General features: G+C 41.8%; 1 protein-coding gene across 2 annotated transcripts in view; it reads left to right on the forward strand.

Moving 5' to 3' along the window:
- The window catches only part of SASH1 (SAM and SH3 domain containing 1), a 166,977-nt gene that overhangs the window by 53,835 nt on the left and 88,020 nt on the right, over positions 1-25,122 (forward strand). For both annotated transcript variants that reach the window (XM_069487623.1, XM_069487625.1), the window contains exons 3-4: positions 18,584-18,634; positions 18,760-18,809. In XM_069487623.1, coding sequence (XP_069343724.1) covers positions 18,584-18,634; positions 18,760-18,809 — 101 coding nt within the window. The remainder of the gene's footprint in view (positions 1-18,583; positions 18,635-18,759; positions 18,810-25,122) is intronic.

A 25,122-nucleotide genomic window follows, 5' to 3' on the forward strand; every position in this document is an offset into this window, starting at 1 on the left:
GGGAAAGGATCATGGGAAAATCATTACTGTTGGAAAAAAAGAAAAGTGGCATTTCTTAAAGAAATCAACTCAGTGTATCAGAACATTGCTAAGGTTTTAATGATGGGACTCTACAGGGAAATATTTACTATTGTGTAAACTTTGAACTTGGTGTGTACATTGATTTCTTACCAAATGCACAGTTCTTTACTATTCCTGTAGTAGTTTGAGCTACTTTAGTATTTGAGTAGTTTGAGTCATTTTCAGGGTGTTCAAGGGAGATGAATGGAGTTCAGTTTCAATTAAATTAGGGAGACTAAGTAACTTGCAGAATAGGAAGTCTTGAATGCCAGTTTATTTATTTATTTATTTATTTGAGACAGAGTCTCACTGTGTTGCCCAGGTTAGAGTGCCGTGGCATCAGCCTAGCTTACAGCAACCTCAAACTCCTGGGCTCAAGGGGATCCTCTTGCCACAGCCTCCCGAGTAGCTGGGACTATAGGCGTGCGACACCACACCCGCCAATTTTTACCGTTTTAGTAGGTATTGGGGGTCTCACTTTTGCTCAGGCTGGTCTCGAACTCCTGACCTCAAGTGATCCTCCTACCTCGGCCTCCCAGAGTGCTAAGATTATAGGCGTGAGCCACCACACCCGGCCATTGAATGTCAGTTTAATAGTTTGACATTGTTCTGTTGTTAAGAGGGGACACAGGAAAGTTTTTGTTGGAGAGAATGACAGGAGGATTACGTTCATGGGAAATCTTAATTCAGCAATGTCTTCAGTTATTTGGAGGAGGAAGAGCAGCTAGAAGGCTGTTGCCAGTCCAGGACAAAGTCTGAGCAGAGATACTGGGTGTAGACATGGAAATGAGGAGGTGAACAGAAAAAACCTGTTGGAGGAATTTAGGTCTTGGTGGACTCTATGGAAGGGATCAGGATAAGTCTCTGGGAGGGGAGTGTGGCTGTTGACATGTGAGATGGAGGAGGAGGAGCTGGCTGTGCAGGAAGATGAGGAGCTCACTTTATAATGCACCGTTGAGGTGCTGTCAGGACGTTCTTGTGGAGCAGGGGAGCAGCAGCTGGAGGGAGAGACCTGAGGCTCATTCCTCACTATGCTCTTAGCACCTAACTTGATGCATGGCCTTGAATGATCAAAGTGAGGTGAACAGAGGCAGTGGGTATAGAAAATTCATGCACGGACTTTGAACTTTGGCTTTAAAGGAATGGATGCCATGAATGAGTAGAGAATTAACCAGCCTGCTTCCTCCCTTCCCGCTGCTTCCCCTCGCTCCCTTTCTATGGGGAGGGTTCAACGTATTTGTATGAATACACCAAAGGGAAGAGAAGAAAAGAGGGATGATGAAGGATTTTAAAAAAAGAGAAAGAATAAATATATGGTGAATTGCTCTTCCTTTGTATGAAGTTTGAACAAGAACGGTTGAAGAAGGGAGCTTGTCCCTCCTTGGAGGATGGAAAGCTCTAAAGTGTGGATGGCTTCTGAGACCCTCCTTTGCCAGGAGCCCATCATTAATATTTACACCAGGCACCAGTCAACCCACAAGATTTGTTTGTCTACTTTTTTAGTATAATATTTACTAAAAAGAGAGGGGTTTTTTTATTATATAAGGAAATAAAATAAGCACCAAAATAAGTAGGTTGGAGAACCCAGGCATGCTGAATATTAGGTCATGGGGCGCAGTGAGAAAGTGTATCGTGGGAAGAATTTCTGGAGTATTCCTGTAGGTATATGATTATTCTGTTGGATGCAAGTGGCTCCAGCAGAGAATTGAATGCCAGAGTCCCTTGGGTGTCCAGTGGAGCGGTTCAGAGTGACCTCAGGAAGCTGGCAGCCTGGGGAGGAAATCCTGGCATTGCCACTTGGTGGCCATGTGACTGTGAGCAGGTTACTTAAATCCCTCTGAGCCTCAGTTTCTTCCTCTATAAAACAGAGATAAACATAGTACCTACCTATGGAGGCTGCAGTGAGAACTAATTGAAATAATTTTTTAAAATTTATCCACCACATTCACCGAGCACCCGTGGTGTGCCAGGCTCTGTTCTGGGACCGGGGGCTGTGGCAGTGAGGAAGTGGGTGCAGTGTTTGCTCTCATGGGGCTTATGTTCTTCTGAGCCCAGGGGGAGTGAATACACTTCTCAGGAGGGAATCTTTGTGAAGCACCAAGCCTGATGCCTCGCTGTGCTTACTCACCGTGAGCCAACACCATCGACTTCACAGAGTACAATATTTTCTTAATTTTATGACAAATGGGTAATGGCTTCCATTGACAAATGAATTTGGAATTTTGCATTGAATATTTTTAATTTGAGAGAGGAAATTAGTGAGTGCTATGGGCGTGTGCACGCCAGCTGAACAATGTACATGTGCGCATTATTTAGTGACCATCATTTGTATGCCCGGGAAATTCTGATTAGTGCAGAGACTGCTGGGAACTGGCTTCCATGTGTTTGTGCTGCTTCCTTTCCTTCCTGTTGAGCGCTAGGCTCCGGGGAAGAATTTCACTTTTCTGACATTTGCTTGGCACAGGCTTTTTTCTAAAGGGCCCCATGTTAGTCACATGTCTGGGGGTTATAAAACAGCACTTAAAGAAGTATTAGTTTTGTTGGAAATACTTTCTTTAAAAATGAGAACAGTTTAAATCAAAGGAGGATCACTATTCAGGTTTGACTAAGTTACTTGGTATGATCAGCAGTGCTGTCTGAGCATAGATATATGAAAGATAGATACAAATGGGGTTGAGAATGTGCTAGCACCTGCCCCTGCAGACTTGAAGAATTTAAAAATTGATGACGATCACCCAAGAGCCGGCAGAACAGAGGTCACCGCAGAGCCATCATGATGTGGTGTGTTATGGAAGGGAAAGCCCACGCGGAAAGTAGGCGGCCTTTAGTGGCTCTACTCTTTGGGGTAACTACTCTCAAACCTCTTAGCCAGAGGCAATCCATTAAACCTACCCACTCATTCATAGGATTCCCTCTGGCAAAAGGAAGCTCTTTTAAAGTGGGAATTAGGGACCTGTCCTCATTAATTAAAAATAAACCTTTTATTTTTCCTAAAGCCAGAAAAGCTTTGTGTAATTATAGTGTGGGAAGGTAAAGGTGATCCCACACTTAAAAACCTACACCCATCAAGGCACTTGGCTTTACTGCCCAAGCGAGTCTAGCCAGGGCCCCAGAGAAGCTGGCCTTGTCTTCACAGGTTATGGGCATCCCAGACGCCTCCGCAGTGTGTGTGCGCAGTGTCATGACTCACTCACCTTTGTGGACGTGACATCTGGACAGACAAGAAGCAATTTGTTTCCTCCTTCCCCCCTTGAATTACTTGTTTTCAAAAGAATAGATGAAACAAAGCAAACTCTTTGAGGTTTCCCTGAAAGCTTGGCATGGATTGTAACTGTGTGTATGTGTGTGTGTGTGTGTGTCCGTCCTTGTGTCCTTTGTACCCTATTCAATAATCCCCATCAGTTGCGTGCTCCTTTTGAAATATTCTCAATGGAAGAGTAATGGGTTTAAAGCAGTCTACAAAAGGAAACACTCTTAACTTTTGCTCAACTGGTAGATAGATTTTAAAAATAGCTCTTGAGTTTTGCAATGTGGCACGCCACGTGTGAGATCCCGGACGACATGTGTGCTGCGTGTCACAAACCCCTTCACAAGTGTTATCTAATTAACTGCATGATATCTGACAGGTGGCAGGCCCCTCAGTGGCTTGCAGGAAGAGGGAGCTCCTGCACACACACCACCCCCTCAGCACAGTGTCTGTGTGTCTTTGTGACTTGGGTTGTGCTGCCTCAGGAGAGAATGCACCTTCATTGGATTGCAATTGAAAGAGATCACCCAAGATCCCAGTAGGGATTCACTGAGATCCTTTATCATCCTCAGCAGCTTCTGGTTTTTGCCAGACAAGGCTGTTTATTGATAACAGGAACATAAACCTGCAGGAGAGACCAGCTCTTGGATATAGACCCCCTACTAGGGGAGGCCTCGTTGTGGGGATTTACTTGAGAGGCTCAGTCCTCCAGCAGGAAGTTGAAGTCTGGGCAAGCACCAGGTGATGGGGGTCCTCAACACAGGGCAGTGGGGCAGGGGTGGCACTGGGAAACTGAGAGCAGCCCACATTTGGATGTCTCCCCATTGCTGGACGTGTGAGCAGGAGGAAGGGACTTAGTCACCAGGCTGAACATGAATGGAGCAGAACCCCTGTCCTGGGAGAAGGTGAGGTTTATTGTGCAGTTGTCAGAATAAGGCCTTAGAAGGCACGAAACAGAACACTTGGACACAACCTAGATAGGAGGGGAGAAGGACAGAGACTCAGGAAGCTAAAGGAAGCCTGTTTCAGCACTGGAACACTGACCAGAAGGGCCAAAAGATGTTAGCATAACAGTGAAGAGTCTGGAGCCCAGAATCAAATCACACAGAAGCGATAGACTCCACCACCTTCAGGCATGCGGCTCGGGCAAGTTACTTAATCTCTCCATGCCTGTTTCCTTGTTGGTAAAAATGGAAATAGTAAAAATTTCTGCCTTAAAAGTTTTTCTTTTTTCTTTTTTTTTTTGAGACAGGGTCTCTCTCTGTTGCCCGGGCTAGAGTGCAGTGGTGTCATCATAACTCACTGCAGCCTCAAACTCCTGGACTTAAGCCATCCTCCTGCCTCAGCTTCACAAAGTGCTGGGATGGCAGGCGTGAGCCACGGAGCCTGGCCCCTTATAATGTTTTTGAGAAGATTAAATGAAAACAAGCAGTGAAGTGCCTAGCGTGGTGTGTCTCACCAAGTAAGCACGTGATAAACGTTGGCCATGTGGGGAGTGAAGCGAAGAGGATGATGTTGCTGCTGCTGCTGATAATGGTGACAGGGAAGGTGCCACAGAAGCACCTGAGACTCCAGGAGTGGCCCCCGCAGATGTATTCAATTGATAGCTGGAGATTTAATGATCCCCAGAAGGTGGGGAAGTGGGGTGCAATCTGAGAACAAGCTTGGGGGCTTAGTGGGCACTCAGTAAATGCTTGGGGTTTATAAGGGAAATGGACCAGGTACCCACAAAGGATTTTGTCACTGTTCTTTCTATAATACTTTCTATGATACTTTGGTATACATAACTGAATCAGTCCATCAATTCAGTTTATAAAATGTATACCATTTGAATATAATTAAGAGGAAATTTTAAAGAAAGTAGTTGTTTGCTTTTATGTATCCCCAAATCACTCCATTCAGCTTCCCCCCGGTTGCCTACTCAGGATAAACAGGGACAAATGGCAGTCTATGTGATCTCTAACAAAACCCTTGACACATGTGGTAGAAGATATATATAGCACTGAGCACGGTTTCTGTCCTTTCTTGAACATGTTTCTGTCATTGTTTTGTTTTACTCTTCAACATACTGTCTTTCTCATGCTTTGTGGATCAAATTATACAGTGCTAATACCCAGGGACTAAAAACATAGTAGAAATTGAAAGGCAATTTATAAATGTTTATTGACTCCCTACTATGTATAAGACACTAAGCTTTAGGTGCCGTGGTGTCTCCACTTCCAATCTCTTGTACTCTACTGCCTTGCATTAATTTATTTATTTAACCAATATTTATTAGATGCTTAATCTGTACCAAGCGCTTTGCTAGATCTTGAGACATTAAAGGTGAGCAACCTACAGCATGTGCCCGGGGTACACTGAAGCCTGTGCAGGCAGAATAGTGTGGTTAAGTGTTAGCGTGGAAGCCCCTGACCCAGTCTCAGAGGATCAGAGAAGGCCCAGGAGGGGGTGACATCCTTAATTCTCCTAAAGTTCTGTCAATAACACACAATAACCTCCAGACCCCAAGACATAACTTTTTTCTTTCTCTTTTCTCCCCTCCCCGCCCCCGTCACAACTTTTAAAGTCCTATATGCTTTCGGTGCAACCAGTCCTTTCCCCAACAGTAACTCTTGCCTGGTAATTAGTCCCTGTCATCTCTTGCCTATTCGACCATTCTCATTGCTCATCCCAGCTCTGTGACATTTTTGGTGAAATTTGAAGGGTTTATTTGTTGCTTTAAATTTGTTAATTATGGCAAAGAATGAATCCTCTTCATTTCCAAAGATCATTTTCTCTTTCATATAATAAGCATTTTCATGAGTTGTTGAGGGCGTTCGTCTGGTGAATTAAAATTTGGAATCTTCAAAAAAAGTCTTCACAGCAACTTTCGAAATGAATAAGTATAGCATTTAACGTTTGCACCAGGACCCTAATGATTTCTCATTCTAGCTTGGGGTTTTGTGGTGAAGGTGAGCACTCTCCTTGGATTGTCTTTATGGTGCATATTATAGAATGAATGAAAATTCAAGGGTTAGTGTTTTGAATTTGCATGCATTGTTTTAGGGTTGGCAGGGAAAATGTGGGTGGTGTAGAAGTGATGCCCTATCATTATAGGGATTATGTCTTTTTGTTTTTTTAAAACAGATCTGATTGTGCCCTCGTAAGACTCTACATCGTCTTGGTTCTCTAAATAACAATCCTATCTCTAGGTTCGTGTCAGCCTTTTTAGGTGGACTTGTAGTATTTGGGGACACAGTCTGTCCTCCTAGCCTGGTTCCCAGCCACATTAGTCATTGTGTTTGGACTCACTGCTTTTATCTGCACTGCTACAGGTGCCAGGAAGGGACCATCCATCTCTTTTCTGCCATTGGAGATCAGGTCCTAATAGGTTTCTTGTTTGTATTGTTTTGAGGTTTTTGTTTGCTTTTCCCAGGAAAAAATATTATCTGTTGGGGGAAAATTGCCTTAATGTTTACATACATGCAGATTTTCTATGCATGTAATATGCATAATGTTCTATGAAATAACTTTTCTAATTAGCACCCTGGTGATATTTAGGTGATTGAGGCCAGTTAAGAGACAAGAGGAAAATACTTCAATTCTTCCTTTCCATGCTACAGGAAAGATGAATTTAATAAGGCATTTTAAGAAAAAGAAAAAGTAAAGCAAAATTTCTGTGATGAAAATCCTAAATTATTGATGTTTCAGAATCCTTAATAATACAATGCAATTAAAAAATAAAGGGTGTGTATTGAATAATGTATCTTTAAATTACAACTGCTCTGCAAAGATCTATGTGTAGAGAAGAGATTTGTCATCATAGGGGATTAAAAAAATTAACTTAGATTTTCTATGTCATGGATTGTCTATGTCCCAGTTGTGGTATGAAACCTTGGTAGTGTGCGTGTGTGTGTGTGTGTGTGTGTGTGTGTGTGTGTGTATGTAAATTTGAACCAAATCTGACTCTGGATCTATAGAAGGAATAACATTAAAATAATAGATTTTAAGTAGAAACATTTTTGTTTTGCTTTCTGATTGTAAAAGCAGTATATACACATTGTAGAATAATCACAAGATTCAGAAAAACCTAAGAAAGAAAATAATGATTATGCTTAAGGCCCCCACCCACGCTTCCAACTCAGATATAACCACAGGCGTTTGTCTGATGTATATATCTGTTCAACACATACTGAGTAACTGTTAAGTGTCAGACACTCTGCTGGATTCTGGGGGATACATCAGTGAACTAAACATATAGAATGTTCTGCCCCATGGAGTTTACACTCCACTGTTTATATATGTACACCACATACCAAAATACACAATGAGGTCAAACCGTATATGTAGTGTTCTTGCTTATATTCCTTAACCTTCAGTAAGGAATACTTTCCCCTTATTAAATGTTGTTTAATGTTGTTATTTTTAATCATTACATACCCTTTTGTCTTGTGAATATATCATAGTTTATTTATGTTCCCCAATTTGAGCTGTTTAGGCAATGTTCAATTTTTTGTTATTATAAAAATGTGACCATGAATATCTTTAAGTGTATATATTTATGTTAATAGCTTATTTTCTCCTTAGGAGATATTAGATATTAGATATGAGCATAGCAGGTTGCAAAGGGGGCACATTTTAAAGACTCTTGAAACGCTGCTAAGTTACCACCTGGAAATACTCTATAGTTCGCACTCCAGCCAGCAGCACGTGGCTCCCCTTTTCTTAATTTATACTTCCAAGTATTTAATATTATTGGGGAAAAAAACAAAACATTACCAGTTTGGTGAAAAGTAGTCTCATTGTCCTTTTAAAATTGTATTTCTCTAACTACTTGTAAGAACACACATATTTTTCTATCTTTATTTCTGTGGTTCATCTCTTAGAGTCATTTGCCCATTTTTCCATCTGAAGTAATGTTTTCTTATTTCTTTATCAGCATTCTTTATATATTCAGCCATTTAGTCCGTTTTTTGGTATGTTGTAAATTTTCCTTCAGGTGGAGAACATGCATTTTTCCCCAACTTCTATACCAACCAAGTAAGTCACGAGCAGGGAAATGAGGAAGTCCTCCTCTTGGTATGAAGAAAAAGTTGGATTTTAAATCAGAATCTCTCTCTAGGCCAGCAGCAAGGATTTAGTTGCTGTGATAGCAGTGCCCACAGGCATTAATGCCTAAGAAACATATTAGTTTTACAGACAGTGTTGCCTTTTGAATGCCAATATATACTTTCTGCCTGAGCTACCAGAACCATACCGGTTACAAATAGGCATGTGAGCACAGTGTGGGTGAACTCTATTCTGGTCAAATGCTACTTTGCATTGCCCCTTCCCCCATTTTAGTAATCAGTGGTGCACGTGAATTTAATTGGTTTCCAAAAAATGAGTGCTATGTATATGTACCTCACTGTGCCGCTTTAGAGCTGTAGAAAGATAAAGTTGGGCCTCATGGTTGGGGATGAATGAACAAGATCCTGACAAACAGCTGCTGTTCTGAACAGTAGGATAAATTTATGTTTAAACCAGAGTAAACTATGCAACCAGGTAATAATTTTGAGCAATGAAGTAAGTTTGCTACAGTAACCGTTAGAGAAATAGATAAATCATGGTAATTTCAACATGGCACTTTTGCCATTCAATAAATGGGTATTTTAAATTTCATTTGCTTTTGAACTAAGTTCCATAATTTATAGAGTAAGTCATTCAAAGATTAATGCTCAGAAGGGAGGAAAATCACTATACAAGAACAGAAACATATCATTTATGTATATTACACTGGGGCTTTGTCTGCCTGTGTTTCTGTTCTAAACCAGATTTTGCAAGCATTTATAATGGAACAGGAAAAAGTTTGCCCTGGGCTAAAGTTTGGTATTTGTCACAACCTGAGATGCCAATTTTCATTTTATTTTTTTCTTTCTCAAATAGTATGACATCTATCCATGTGGTTGTTTTTTTTTTTTTTTTTCCCATGTTTTATATCATTAGGCAACACTACTAATTCAAAAATTCATTTCTTTTAAAAGTAGGTTTTTGGGTGATTTCAGAATGCACTGGATTGCCATTGATTCTGAAGCTTTTTAAAGATGGTTACACAGTGTTCAAAGATGGTTTGAAAATATGAATCAGAGCGAGAGAGAAGGCTGTTTAAATGCCATGATAGCACTTTGATTTTACAACAGCAAAGACAACAATAATAGTGACACTTCATGAGAAAATGTGAGCTGATCTGTCAGAGAAGTCATTAAAATTTGGCATCGTCAGTTTGATCAGGCTGCACAATTTTGTAAAACCGATTTTCAGATACCCAATCTGCATACTGATCAGTTCAGATGTTATTTATATGATAACGTGGAAGGCTTTGGTTTTTTATATTCTCAGTTATCTGTTTGTCTTACTTAACCTTGAACTCCTGAAGGTCATTGGCTATTCTTTATACTCCCAGTACCCAAAATGTCAACTGAGGACAAAGAGGAAGGGAAATATATTGGTTGAATAAGTGAATACGTTAGTTTGTTCAGTTATAGGCTGTCACCAACTTCTGAAGATCATCGGTTCCAGAATGTTTTGAGTCATTGAGTTAGTTCATTTTCCCATAAAATATAATGTAAAGTCTAAATTATCCTGCAAAACTTACAACTTCCAGTGAGTACATGCCGGCCAAGCAGTGGGATTGCAGTCGTCACTGAGGTCTGACCAGGTTCTGAAAAAGGCCCCACCCCAGGCAACAGATGCCCCTTAGTGAAGCGCAAATCCTCCACTGATACAGTTTCCACATGTGGTCAACAGTTTATTCTATCGTTGGACACTTGGCTCTACTTGCCCTTTCTCCTCATCCTTTTTTAAAAAAAATGATGTGGAGACTGTCTTTGCTCTTTTAACTTTAAAGTCATTAGTCTTGATTATTCCCTTTAGAGCACTGCAGACTAGCCCAAACTTCAGGTTGTGGCTCCAAATATATGGACCCTTTTACCTGCAGACCCCTGAGTCCAACTAGAGGCAGCTCTGAGCAGCCTTGTCTGGGCTGGCAGTTCTCAAAATGTGGCTTCCCAGCCGGCAGCTTCAGCATCACCTGAGAACTTGGCAAAAATGCAAATTAGCAGGGCCCACCCCAGACCCACTGAATCTGAGACTTTGGGGGTGGGAGCCAGCAATCTGGGTCACAGAAGCCCTCCAGGGGACTGCAGTGCACTCAGTTTGAGAACCGCTGATAGGGCTTATTGGGGTGTGGTCCCAGGCAGAGTGCTGTCTGATTCCCTTGGGCAGCAAGCACAGCGGGTGACATGCACTTCAGCAGCCAACTTGGCCATCGCGGTCAAGGGACCTTAGAGCTCTTGGAAGAGTTTGGTTCAAAATTCAGGCACATAGTCCAAGGTGCAGTGGTTACATGTGGTGGTGGGATACCGCTGGTCCAGTGTGGCCAAGCTAGCTTCAGGATGAACGTTGCATTCACACGGCTGCATGTTAGAACTGCCAGTGTTTTGAAATATCTAATTGAAAAAATTTAACTGGATTTGAAATCTGTTACATTTTCGTAAGAAATTTCACTATGCTCGTTAATCGAATAAAGTGCAGTTAGACCCATGAAATAGAAATTGCCATAATTAAATGGTTGTAAAAATGGTTAAAATAATTTTTATCACTTAGTCATGTGAGTAAAATTTCTTGTTAGCAATGACCAACAAGAACATAGAGAGGCCATCACTAAAAGTCCTGATGTGGAATGGCTTATTGTCCTCGCAAGCATATATATAGACAAAGTTATTTCAAACAAGTTATTTCCAAGGAAGTAAGTTCAAGACTTTTGTTGAAAAAAACGGAAATGATTTTACTTGGAGGTTTTATGCCAACTCAATATTTAATATCTTCACCAATACTCTGATTATATTTTCTTTATAGTCATTAGATATTATTTTAAAATATAACTTTTTTCCACCTCAAATCCTCCCAGTTTCTCCCAGTGTGCAGGGTGCTGTCATTGATGGGGACCTCCTTGAGCAAAAGGCTGGGAGTCTCTGCACTGAGCAGCTCCCGGCCCTCTCTTCCCTGGACCTCCTTCATGTTCGCATTTCTTCGCTTATCCGAGTAAACAGCCTCCTTCCCTCCAATTGGTCAACCAAGTCCACAAACTTTTTGTGGAGCCTATGGATTGTACCACAGCCTGCTTCAAGATGGTAGAGCTCACCTGCTGTCTCCAGTTGATTTCTGTCCCTGCCGTGGAGACTCTCCCTGACTCCTTCAAATGGGTAGGGGAGTGTGGACTGCAGGGAGGCCTGTGTTAGGTCCCTCAGTTTTTGCTATGGGCTCTCAGACCTAAGTCCAGCTTTGCCCAGCATTAAAGCACTTATGGGGCAAAATGAGTTCTGCAGGAGGAACGCTTGTGATGTCATTCGGTATAGCATAGTATTCTCTCTGCCAGTAGCCAGAGGAGAAATTTTCACTAGCAGAGTCATGTACCTGTGAATACCTTAAAACATAAAAGTGTGGTAACATCAATCCTGTAACTGACCATGTGGTCCATTTCTAGTGTAGGGTCCCATGGCTCACATTTTATGAACTAACCTAATTCCTGGATCTGTTTTACTTTACAATTTTGGTACCCCCACCTGCCAATTTTTATCATGTAGATTAGTTCTTTAACTTTTTTTTTTTTTAAAGCCAGTCAAATTTAGCAATGGGTGGTTGAATACCAACTTTAGTGACACTAGTGTTAATAAGTTCTGATAACCCACTACCATCGGACCAGCCGCTCTTTAACTTTTTACTTTATCGTGTAACATTGAACTTCAGTTTTGTAAGCCTTCTTAAGTCATTTTTGGGAACATGGTGAGGTCTAAATAAATAGGTAACTAATTAATTGCAGAACTTAAGACAAATGCCGCAAAAGACTCACTTTTTTTTTTTTTGAGACAGAGTCTCACTCTGTTGCCCGGGCTAGAGTGAGTGCTGTGGCGTCAGTCTAGCTCACAGCAACCTCAAACTCCTGGGCTTAAGCGATCCTACTGCCTCAGCCTCCCGAGTAGCTGGGACTACAGGCATGCGCCACCATGCCCGGCTAATTTTTTCTATATATATATTTTAGTTGTCCATATAATTTCTTTCTAGTTTTAGTAGAGACGGGGTCTCTCTCTTGCTCAGGCTGGTCTCGAACTCCTGACCTCGAGCGATCCACCTGCCTCGGCCTCCCAGAGTGCTAGGATTACAGGCGTGAGCCACCGCGCCTGGCCCTAGACTCACTTATTTTAGTGCATTAATGGCTAGGTGGAAATTGCCACTTTAGGTTTATTTCTTACCAAAGTTTCTATAGATGCACTGATCTATTAATTATGGATAGATTTTAAGGTTGCACTCAGTGAGATAGAATTCTTTACTGTGAAAACAGTTTTTTTCCCTTGGAACTCTTCTTTGATATGATGGGATGAGAGTACTTTTCCATTCACTTCACTCAGAAAAAAATTTCTTATACCGGGCCATGAACTTGTGGGAGCCAGAAAAATGATTACATCTCCTGTTTTATCTGTGAATGATATGGGTGGAAGGAGACATGAAAAGATGAAAAGGTAGAGATGGATGTCGAAACTGACAAACCACTGCTGATTTTTACCTCAAAGTGATTAAACATTACAACATTCTTTTTTAAGTTCTTACAGATCTAAGTCATAGATCTTAAATATTTGCTGAATGACTTTTACTTCCCAGTGTAACTCTGCAACCCAATGTTAATTAAATGTTAAACATGAAAGTACATGCTCCAGACAGTGAAGCTGCAAACACAGATTAATGGAAGAAAGAGTCAGACTCGTTGGCAAAGTGATCCAATTTAAGCAAACCAAACCAATAGGTGCCCAGGTGTGCTGTTCTTGTGCAGAGAGCCTGTGCGAGGCTGTAAGACGGTAACATCCTTGAGGGGTCGAACCCATGTCTTGATCACAGCTGCATCACAGCTGCATTTAGCCCTTGAAATGGAGACCTGGCACATAGTAAGTGCTAAGTAAATAGGTTTTGATGGATTATGGGAGGCTACAATAAATTCCTATTACAAGGGCATTTGCAGACTAGTTGAGGAAACCAGTAAGTGAGTAGAAGAGTTGGTACCCATAGGTACACTTAACAAATAGTGATTGTTTTGACCATACTCAGCCACATCATTTAAGGCACAGCTGGGCAGGGAAGCTTTGACAGGAGCGGGCACTGAAGTTGGATCTAAAGGATAAGAGGATGATGGACGGGAAGGAGAAGCACGTTTAGGTAGCATGAGCAAAAGTGACGTTAGGCTCAGTGTGTGCTCCGGGGACAGTGGACACAGCAATTGTTCACTAAGAAGAGGGTTTAGGATTGGTGAAGGGGCCCTTCTTTCAGACATGTGGACTTTATCCTGTCAGTATTGTGTTTCCATAAAAGATTTTGAAGCAGAAATGACACAGAGCAGTGTGCTTCTCAGAGATGAGCATAGACATCCCTTGGGGATTTCGGAAAAGTGCAGGTTTTGATCCAGGAGGTCTGGGGAGGTGCCTGAGACTGCAGGTATGACAAACTCCCAGGTGAGGCTGATGGCCCACGGACCACGCTTTGAATAGCAAGGGCAGAGAGTACGATTTCCAGAAGATGTACTTGACAGTAGTGATTGGAGGGCATGACACTGCTTCATCACAGCGTTTTAGAATAAAAAAAGGAACCTAAAGATAATCAAGTAGTCTATTTGCCTTTTGTTGCCATCAGAAAAACCAAAGCAGACAACACGGTCTCACTATAGTGGGGAGCAGGACTGGAATCCAGTCTCCTAGTGCCCAGAGAGGACGTCCCACTCCACCCTGCAGTGGTGGCCCAGGTACCTGTGAGGCAGAGGGCCTCGAGTGGAAGGGATTTACTGGATGAATGCAAGAAAGCTTGTGAATAGAACAGCAGTGGCTCTGGGCAGCTTATTTAATGAGCAGCAAGAAGACTCCCAAGACAATGTTGAGTTTTAAGTCCTGGTAAAATGAACAGACATCCCATGATTGGCTGGAATAGAGAAGGCAGACAGGAGGAGATCTGGTTCCGAGGCAAAGGCAAGACTAGAATTTCAGATATGTTGAATTTTGGGTTACTCTGGGATCTGCATGCATGATTGCCTTCCACTGGTCCGTGTGTAGATTGGTGGGGCTCATCTAATGGACTCTGGGGAGGGTGGTTAGCCCAGGACAGGCTAGCCCAGGACTAAGAAGTTAAATGGTAGCTAAGAAGTTAAATAGCAGTCATGGAGTCAACACTTGAACTTCCAGGACTTTGTCAATAGTTAGGGTCTTTTTGATTCTTCCAATAAAAATAAAGGTGTGATAATTTTACTTTTCAAACTTGGAAAAAGGGGCCTGCTTTTTTAAAAGTTGAGAAATAACCTACTAGAATTTGGTAGCATGGCCCCATTTGTTATAAGAAGGAGAACAAATAAAAGCCAAGACTAAGCAGTATGCAGGGTATTTATTTAAGGTATATATTTAAGCAGAGTTTACCTATAGGTTTCTGTCTGTCTGGTTTATCTGTTATGATAAGGATCTCTCCTGAAGAAAAAGTATAGTGTACTTTGCCAACTGAAAGATAACATAGCTCTGCAGTCTTCTTGTGAAGTGGTAGATGCCACGTGAGTTTTAAAATCTACCACCGGCAGAACTTTCCCCAGCAGTTTAGAGCTAGGTTCCCTTCATTAATGGAGCGCATCAGTAGTAGCATGTGGCATTTTACTTTCTAAGCCTGTTGCCTGTTGCTAAGCATGCAGTGGTCTCTGGCTTTTCCACCTCCCCCTTCCTGTACCTGGTGTGGAGGAGAACTTGGCACCACGCCGAGTTGGTGGGCGCCGGTTGTTCTTCCTCTCTGCTTTTGGAATAATAGAAAGGTTTACCCCTCTGCTTTTCCAGCTGTGAAGTTCATTTGGCTTGGAACACTGGCAGCATTAAGGGAGTGAGGAGGTGTGGATTTCCACAAGAAGGTGGAAACAAAGTCAGAGTGGGGATGGGGGCATGATATTTGTTTTCTAGGACCTTATTCTGCCTTGGGTGGGTTTTTGAAACTGGTGTCTCACACAATGGGTTGTAACACTTTAAAGCAAAATGTAGTCATTTAGGGTCAGACCCTTAGTTTTGTATTGGACCCATGTTCTTTTAGTATGACAGTGGACATATGTGTGAATACATGTGCAAGCAGGTGAAAGCACACGCAGGTACACATGTTTTGGTTTTGGCAAACCTCTGATTTCATCTCAAAATTTTTTTTTTTTTTTTTTTTGCTTCTAGTTAGACATAATAAACATTTGGGGAACGGTTGTTTCCACAAATTTTCCAACCAGACAAGAAATGGATTTGAGGTTTTCCCAGTAATTTTTTTGGTCGCCTGATTCTATTTTTTTTTTTTAAACTATAGTACTGTAGTTTAGCTTTTCAAACTATAGATATGAAATGATTTTAGCATGGTCCTTCTATATTAATAATAAAATGCATGTATAGTTTTCTATGACACTTATTTTTAAAAATTTTAACACCTCAAGAATGTATTTTAGGCTGGGTGTGGTGGCTCACGCCTGTAATCCTAGCACTCTGGGAGGCCGAGGCAGGAGAATCGCTTGAGGTCAGGAGTTCAAGACCAGCCTGAGCAAGAGTGAGACCCCATCTCTACTAAAAAATAGAAAAAAATTAGCCAGGCAACTAAAACTAGAAAAAATTAGCCACGCATAGTGTCTCACACCTGTAGTCCCAACTACTGGGGAGGCTGAGGATTGGCCTGAGCCCAGGAGTTCAAGGTTACAGTGTGCGGTGATGGCAGCTGTGAATAGCCACTGCATTCCAGCCTGGGCAACGTAGCAAGACCCCTGCCTCTGTAAACAATTGTTTTTTAAGTAGCTAAAACACAATAGAATGCCTATTAAAAGTCACAAACTAACATGTTAAGCTGAAATGTTTAAAATGTTGCTTTTTTATCATCAAACATCTAAAATAGTTGTTAACAAGCAACTACTTTGTATGTACGAACAGGTACATTTTGCATAATATGCCATAAACATTACATTTATGATATGACATGAAAAATGGTATATTCAACAAATAAAATCTAATAGAAAAATACAGATGAACATATACAATAGAAGAATAGAAGAAAATTTCCTATCATAACTATTACTTAGTGAGGTAGACACTTAGAGCTTGAAGAAAAGGTGAGAATGGAGGAGGGGAGGGGTGGGGAGTTGAATCAGTCGTTTTTGTTGATGGTTATAGAAGCACATGGGCTGCAATTGGGTGGTAAAGGGGAAACGGTTTCAGAGAAAACTTCAGAGGAAATGACAGGCCTCATCAGCATTCTGAGGTCTCTGTACCAACTCATGAATAGGGAAGATTTAGGTTTAAAAATTTACCTCCTGCTGTTTAAGTTTGTAAATTTCTCTGTGAGATGCCAAAAGGTTAGATACTGAGGAATTGTGATAGGTCTGTAAGTACAGGAATGTCCAAAGGATATAGCCCCTTTGTTAACTGTACCTGAGTCTGACATGCTACCAACTGCCCTTGGAATAGAACGCAAGCATTTTCCATGTACTATCTTGTAAAAATGATCTTTCAAGTTTGGTACAGAAATATAAATATGTCCTTTATGAACAACGGCAGCAAATAAAAATCAGGAAGAAACTAATGAGAGAGAAGTTCTGTGAGGATTTCACACCACTGTGATATCTTATAACAAATAAGAATGGGGAGTGGGGGACAGGTGTGGGGGGACTGTGTGTCACCAGTCCCTTAAAACACTTTTCTCTTTCAGGCTGCTTGGCCACAATCATCCCATTCTCAGATGTCCTCATCCCAGCACATTCATTTTTTTTTTTTTTTTTTTTTTTTTTTAGTTCTGGCAAAAATACACGTAACATAAAATTCATCCTCCCCCCAGTTTCTGAGTGTATCGTACAACGTTGTCAACCACATGAACAGTGCTGAGCAGCAGGTCCCTAGAACACCCCTCCCAATCCTGCATGAAAGCACATTCACTCTGATACTCTACATTTGTACTAGATTCTTGTCCCCTATTTAAATGTATAACTTTACTCTGAGTCATAATTATTGTAGTATTTGATTGCTACTTTTATACTTCAGTAAGTTTCTTAATATTGGTCTAGTTTTGTGTTAATGATGAAGTAGCCAACTTTAATAAATCAAACAACAGATGCACATGAGAATGCATAATTTGCATAATTTATTTTCATCATAGGTAAATGGTTTATTTCTTCCCTTTTACTTTCAGAGGGCATACAGCCTCCTTTAACTATAAAATGGAGGTGTTATACTACATGGTTTTACCTCTAAAATTATTTGATGCCTCTGCCTCTCTTTCAAGATTTAATGATTTTGGCCAGGCACGGTGGCTCACGCCTGTAATCCTAGCACTCTGGGAGGCCGGGGCGGGCGGATCGTTTGAGCTCGGGAGTTTGAGACCAGCCTGAGCAAGAGCGAGACTCCGTCTCTACTAAATATAGAAAGACATTATATGGACAGATAAAAATATTATAGAAAAAAAAATTAGCTGGGCATGGTGGCACATGCCTGTAGTCTCAGCTACTCGGGAGGCTGAGGCAGGAGGATTGCTTGAGCCCAGGAGTTTGAGGTTGCTGAGCTAGGCTGATACCACAGCACTCTAGCCTGGGCAACAGAGTGAGACTCTGTCTCAAAAAAAAAACCCACAAAGATTTAATGATTTTTTTTTCAGTGCACTCATAATGTCACACATTTATATATCATTTATTGGCTGGAGGCTGAGAGTTTTTGGTTTTAAATTTCTAGCTAGGCTGGTTCATTCGTCTTACAGGAGTATGTGATTTTTCAGGCTGCAAGATAACATCGAGTTAGCGTTCCAGCTTCCAAAAGACGCTAACAACTAGTCCTATGTTGCGTAGCACTCTAAATGTGTTTAGAACTTTGAAATCAGACTGAAATTCTACTGTTATTGAAAAATAACTGAAATCAAATAGATTGCAGTAATTCAATGTCCAAGTGATGGTCTAAGGATTAATATATCTGTGCCCTTCAGTTAGATTGTGCTGTTTTCTTAGGCAGTAAAATTGTCAGCAGTGTCTAGCATGAAGTTTGGAAAACAGTTCAATTTTAAGAGGCCAGATCTCTCATTTTAAAAGTACTTTAGTTTTTCCAGAAAAGCTGTGTATCTCCGCCATCTCCTCCCATTATATACCCCAGCGTCCCCCAAATCCTTCCTTCTCTTCTTACACATCTATTGGTCTTTCTGGTGTGTGCCACGTTTGGAAGTCTCATTAAACCGGCATCTGTTCTGTTTTAGGAGAAACCCGATGCCAGTCCCACGTCACTTCAGCTGCGGTCCCAGATCGAAGTAAGCACAATGACTTTAATCATCTATTTTTGCTTCTGCCTTTTTTTTTTTTAAGTGATATTCGGTACAAATGAGATGAAGCCTGCTGCTCTGCCCACACTGACAATACGAATCTTCTCTCGTAGGAGTCGCTTGGCTTCTGCAGCGCCGTGTCAACACCAGAAGTGGAAAGAAAGTAAGTTTTCCTCCCTCTGCCCAGGATCAGACTTTCCGAGAAGGTGTCTTTTAGGTTCATACTGAAGGAAATCCAACAGGCGATCGTGTGCGTATGTACTGTGGAGTTTGATGTCGTTTTCCTTTATATGTTGTGTGTGTACATGTATGTAGGTGGTTAACAGTGTGTTTTGTAATCCAATTGGTGATGCCTGAGGGTTCTGCGAAGAGTTATTGATTTCACACTGCTTGTTGTGAGTGAACCCTACAGAAATACCTGGTTGTGAACATAGAGAAAGGGAAAGGACAGGTAAGTTAGCCAAAAAGTTTTCAACTTTTACATTAATTTTGAATATAGGGTGAAAGTTATCAAGAAGCAAGGGACAAAAGTAAAATACTGCATGTTCCAGAATAAAACAATAATTAAAAAACCCTCCCCTGTACCTCATTTGGTAAATGACCTTTTGTAAGTGACCTTAAAACAAGAATAAATGACGTGTGTGTCAGAAGACGGCAAATGATCACTGACCTTTCCCGTTAAAGGTAATATTTTTGCTGCCCTGCCCAAACTTAAACTCTGTAATTTCTACTCTCATGGAAGATAATTTTATGTTTTATCTTGTGTTCTAGTATTTCTTTTAGGCAACTTAAATAAAACAAAACCAAAAATAAAACAAATGTTTTTTTTCCCCCCCATAACCTTTTCCTTTTCTACTTTATTCCATCGTAATTATACTAGAATGTTCTGTTTATGATCTTCTGAGGTAAAGAAATTTAAAGAAAGTCCACACCTCTAAACAGACACTTCCTTTGGCACAGAGCCACGTGTACTGTTCGTGCCAAGAGAGGCATAGAAGTGGTTTAGGAAGAAAGTATTTCTGGAATGAAAAGCACACGTTGGGAGAGCGTGTGTGTGCTTTAGAGCACAGCTCTGCCTAATCCGTCCACGTGTGTGTGCTGCTGGCACCGAGGCAGCTTCCGGAGGGAAGACGGCTTTGCCAGGAAGCTGCAGTTCTTACGTAGGTTTGGTTCAGGACTGAGGAGCGTTGCGAGTGATGTGCCAAAGAAAACCAAGGTGTTGCCCACTCGAGTTTAGAGGACAAATGTGGATATAACATGAACTCTTCTGTTTTGGTGGCATCGTGTCCTCTCCGGAACCTTATTAAGGTTCAGGCTGACATGCACAGAGATTTAAGTTGACATTGGTTTTGAACTTGGAAGTACCCACGGGGGCATGGAAGCATTGAGCGAATGGGTTGTAGTTTCTCCTAACCTAGTTTACTACTTACGTAGCATGATTCAGGCCGAGAGCTCAGGTGTTCCGTCAGAATCTCCGAATCCTTCAAGAAACAAGAAATGTTTGCCCTTCCTGCTAAGAGGAAGTGACTCACCAAATTTGTTCTAACCTTAGTTAGGCTGGGCAGTCCTTTCCCTCAGTTGTGGGGAGTCATTCTTTCCGTGTTTATATCCTTTACGGAGTAAAATGTGGCATGACTCTTGTGGCCGAGAGAGAGACCGACGGCCTCCTCTGAGGTTAACAAAAATGCTAAACACACGGACACACACACCCCCTCTCCACTCTGACACTGCCATTTTGCTTCTGTACTTCTAAATAATTCAAACTTACGTGTTTCTAAACAATTGGAAAATTTTAAAACATTTTCCTTCATTTCTCTACTAACGGTTCTTGAAAATTATGGTACTCTTTTTTTTTTAAACTTTAAAAACCTTTCTTTTGAAAATTTTTAAACTTAGAGAAAAGCTGTAAGAATCAGGCATTGGACTTTTATATAACTTTTACTTTGACTCATCAATTGTTGACATTTATCCTCTCTTACTCTCTCCCGTGCGCACACACGCTCGCGCGCACACACACACACACACACACACACGCGATGCCACTAGTTATTATTTCTGACCCACTTCAGAGTGCGTTGCAGACAGCGTGGACTTCACCCCTAAATGCTTCAGCATCTATTTCCTAAGGACAAGGACATTCTCTTACAGAACCGTAGTACAATTACCACATACAGGAAACGTAACAATGACTTTTTCTAAAATACGGTTCACATTCAAGTTTCTCTAATTGTCCCAATGATGTCTCTTACAACACTTTTTCCCTCAATCTAGCACTTTAAAAAATTATTCATAGTGTTTATGTCTCTTTTGTCACATTTCATCTGAAATGGTTTCTTAGCCTTCCTTTGTCTTTTATGACATTGACATTTTTTTAAGGGCGTAGGCTAGTTGTTTTGTGTGAAGTGTTTGTCGTTTGGAGGTTCTTTGTTTCTTTTTTTCTCCACAGTGACATCAGGAGGTATACGATGTCTGTTTGTCCCATTATTGGTTAACTTTGATCATTTGGTTAAGGCGCTATCTGCCAGGTTTCCTCTGAGAAGTTACAATTTCCCCCCGTGAGGAGTAAATATTCTGTGGGGAGATAATCTGAGACTATGTGAATACCCTGTTCCTCTTCAACCTCTCACTTATTGGTTTTAGATTCTTTTAAGGATTCTTGCTTGAATCAGTTATTACTGTCATGGTTGCAAAATGGCGACACTTATTTTTACATTGATGATTATTTTGTATTAAATCTTCCAAGAGGTGTTGTTTTTTGATTGTTTTTAAAGGTGAGATACCACTCATCTTTAGGTCATATTGTAATTTTAGTAGGTCTGATGCAGTGTTGGTATTGACTAATCTGTTCATTATACTTGGAAATGTAGACAGAAAATCCCACTATTCCTCACATCAAAATGCTTGCTGGTTGCTTTGCAGTTGAATGTTGAATCCCTGAAGGGTGACCTGGCAAACCAGTTGGCTGTGTCTGGTTAGTGTCTGCAGAGTGTCTGCCAGCTGAAATTTTGTTCTGAGTCAGAGTGGTGTTCTATGGGCGGAAGTTTTCTTCTGCTTTTTATTCAAAAGGCAGGAGAACTCGGTAAACAGAAGTGGGCAAGTCCTGCAGCAGCCTGCCCTTAGAAGCAGAGGTACAGAGGCGACAGGCAACGTGGGAAGTCGAGCCCCGGCCCCATGACACCTGCCTTGAGGCCCATGATCTCCCCAGTTGTCGCAGGGACCCCATGCACGTGCCTTCCTCCTTCCTCCCCGGCAAAGACCTCTTCTCAGGGAGGTATCTGGCATTAATTACGATGCAAATGTCAGTTTCTAAAAAAAATACATCATTTCTCCCAGTAGTATCCAGCATGTAACAGGGTTTAACGTCTCTCCAACCAGAGAGGTGGAGGAGGTAGGTCTTTTGTGGGGAGACAAGTGGTGAGAATGTAACATACCTGGCACCACAGCACTTGGATGTTCCTGCCAGGTGGGGCTGCTGGTCTGTGGTTGTGCTTGGCCTGCACGATAGATAGGTAAATACGTAGGTGGGTAGATATTAACAGATAGATGTTATAGGTAGATTGATAGAAGCCTCCCTGCCCCTGTCACTGGTTTGGCAGGATCCCCACTCATCCTTATTTTCTTACACTCTGTCTGGTCCCTCCATATGCTTTCACTGAAAGTTTAATAACGGAGGCCAAGGGAGCTTTCATTTGAGCCTGTTCTATTTATATCCATCTACATTGCTTATTGATGAGACAGTCTATTTTATTATACCAGCGTTGGATCCGTGTCAGCTGGCTGAAAAGGTGAACATTAGCTAAATTTCTTGTTACTCACTAGCTGCTTTCAAGAATATCTAGAGAGTAAGGCTGTTTTTTTTTTTTTAATTTGGCTGGGAAATTGCTTTGAAACTCCTATTTATGAGGAACGACTTTAGCTACAAGTAACAGAAAACCTGACAAATAGTGACATAAACAAATATAAGGTTCAGTAGACACATCCTTGTCATTGGTAGATCCAGGGGTGGCTCAAGGAGACCTTCAGGAACCCTGACCGTCAGATTGTGCTTTTTTTCTTTTTCTTGTTTTGTTTCTTTTTCCCTCTCGTGACCTCCAAGTGGCTGCTGCATCTTCTAGGTGGGAAGCAGAGGCTGGGTGGGGGAAGAAGGCAACTGGGCAGAAGGCCAAATCACATCCTTTTGCAAAGCTTTCCTAGAAACCCTACCCACCACATTCCGATCTGTCTTCATGTGGCAGCTGTTCACTGGGCATCTGCCTCTGTGGAGAGCACCCTCCAGGCTCTAGGAGATAGTAGTGCACAGACTAGCATGAGCTACATGCAGCTTACATTTGAGAGTATAGTGAGATAATAGAAAAAATAGTATATATTTTAAATGGTCGTATGGAGAAAAATAAAGCAAAGAAAAGAAAGGGGACCCAGAATTGGATAACTGGACCACCATTGCTATAGGTAGTTTAAGGACATGAATGTTTTTAGTTAAGCACATTGCTCCCCTGAACAAAATAGGGTTCTTTTCTTAAGGAAAGAGAGAGAATAAGACATAGGAAATTAGTGGCAATTTCTATGATACTTTAATCTTTTATTTGTATAGTATACACATGAAACAGTTATCTGAAAATTAACTAGATCTCTGACAAATAAGCTACATGTCAAGATAGTTTAGATTCATCATGTTCAAGGAAGCCTGGGCTGCCTGGTTTTTTCTTGGTATGTTTATAGAGGGAGTGCTTATGGGGTTGGTTCATATGGACTGAAAATTGAAAAAAAAAAAAAAAAAAAAACAACAGGTAATCATAGGTAATGTTTACTGAGTTCTTGTTATGTGTCAGGAACTGATGTAAGCACTCAGCATTGACTCATGTAGTACTTACAACAACTATGACGTTTCATCTATTATTCCTGTTTACAAAAGCAGAAGAACAGAGACGTCAGTACGTTGCCCAGGGCTACATAGCTACCGAGTGGCGGAGCTGGGATTTGATCCCAGTCAAGACCCCATTCTCCTAACCATTGAGCTATAGTCCTGAGGTCCTTATAATGTATTGCTTCTCCAAATGGAGAGGTGTAGGGGCAAATCGAGAGCCTTAGCATTAAATAAACAGCAGCAGCAGTTAAAACCTGCACACCAGTGGTTCCCTTGGAAATAAGAGCAAGTTCTGCTCTCACCTAGATATAAAATGGGTTTTTGTTATTTATCTGTAGAGTCAGGAAGGTCCAGAATAAATCCCAAAACTTCACCTTCGCCAATATTTATAACTTCTTTTCTACTAAGTCTTTCACCAGCGTTGAAAATTCACTGATTTAGTTTCCCTTCTTTTCATTACCTATGACTACACTTGAACTATTTTATGGTGAAAAAGGCCAAAAATATATAGCATGATGGGAAAGGAGGATAAATAAAAAAGGGAAAGCCAATAGGGCAGTGTTTTGCGGTTGAATAATGTGGGTCGAATATAGTTTCTAAATGTTCTAGGAAAGCATTTACTCTGCTTGGACACAGCTTCCCTCTCAGGTTTGTTAAATCTGACAAGCTGATTACTCTCTTGACTGTCAGCAGGAGAAAAGTCTCCTCCTCACAGATCTCTGCCTTCACCCCCCTTTCGTCTCTGACCGCAGAGAAGCAGCCCCTGCTCGGGTTCCTCTGACCCTCTTCCTGGCTCTGGTCGCCTGCTGCTCTCCGGCTTGCTGGCACCTCTGATCCTGCCTTCCTCATCCTCCTCCCGCCTCGTGGTCTGCCCTCTGCCTATCTGGACACTCATCCCTCGCCACCTGCTCCCCAGGTGGGGTGAAGCTGCTGCACTTTCTCAGCCAGACCCTGCTTCCTCGTGGCGTGCTGAGGAGCCTCAGAAATTGGAGCTCTGTCCACCGGGGTGCTCTGTCCCCCACTATCTCACCTTTCCCCAACCCCTTACCTGGGCAAGCTCCATTCAACCTTAAAACCTCAGGTCTGGTCTTGGTCCCTCCCGAAAGTCTTCCCTAAGCCACAGAGTTGAGGTGAAGTGTCCTGCTACTGGGGCTCTATGCCGCCTAGGTTCTCCTGCTACCGTTGTGGTGGAGTACGTGTGTGTGCGTGTGCGTGTGTGTGTGTGTTGTCATCTCCCACTCTGAGCTCCTTGACCTCTAGATCTTTCACTTCTCTACTGGCACCTACAAGACGTTCAGTAAATGAATTAAGGAGTGAGTGAGCACAAACACACGTAGTTCTTCTTTCCCCTGTGAAAATCTTCCTGCCTTTCTTCCAAACTATAATTCTCTGTTTCCCCAGTTGTGAACTTTTCCCTTGAAGCCTGACTCCTGCCTTCATTCCCTGCTGAAATGTTCTTTGAGGGGTCAGTGGGCCTACAGTAGCCAAACTGGAGGCCTCTTCCCACATGCAGTCCCTGCTCAGTCCTGCTGACTTTTCTTCCGGTCACACTTCTCTTGGTGCCCTTGGTGTCTGTGACTTTGCGGCTTGCAGTTTCTCCTCCCTTTCCACC

Source organism: Eulemur rufifrons, chromosome 15 (assembly GCF_041146395.1).
Source record: "Eulemur rufifrons isolate Redbay chromosome 15, OSU_ERuf_1, whole genome shotgun sequence".
NCBI lineage: Eukaryota > Metazoa > Chordata > Mammalia > Primates > Lemuridae > Eulemur > Eulemur rufifrons.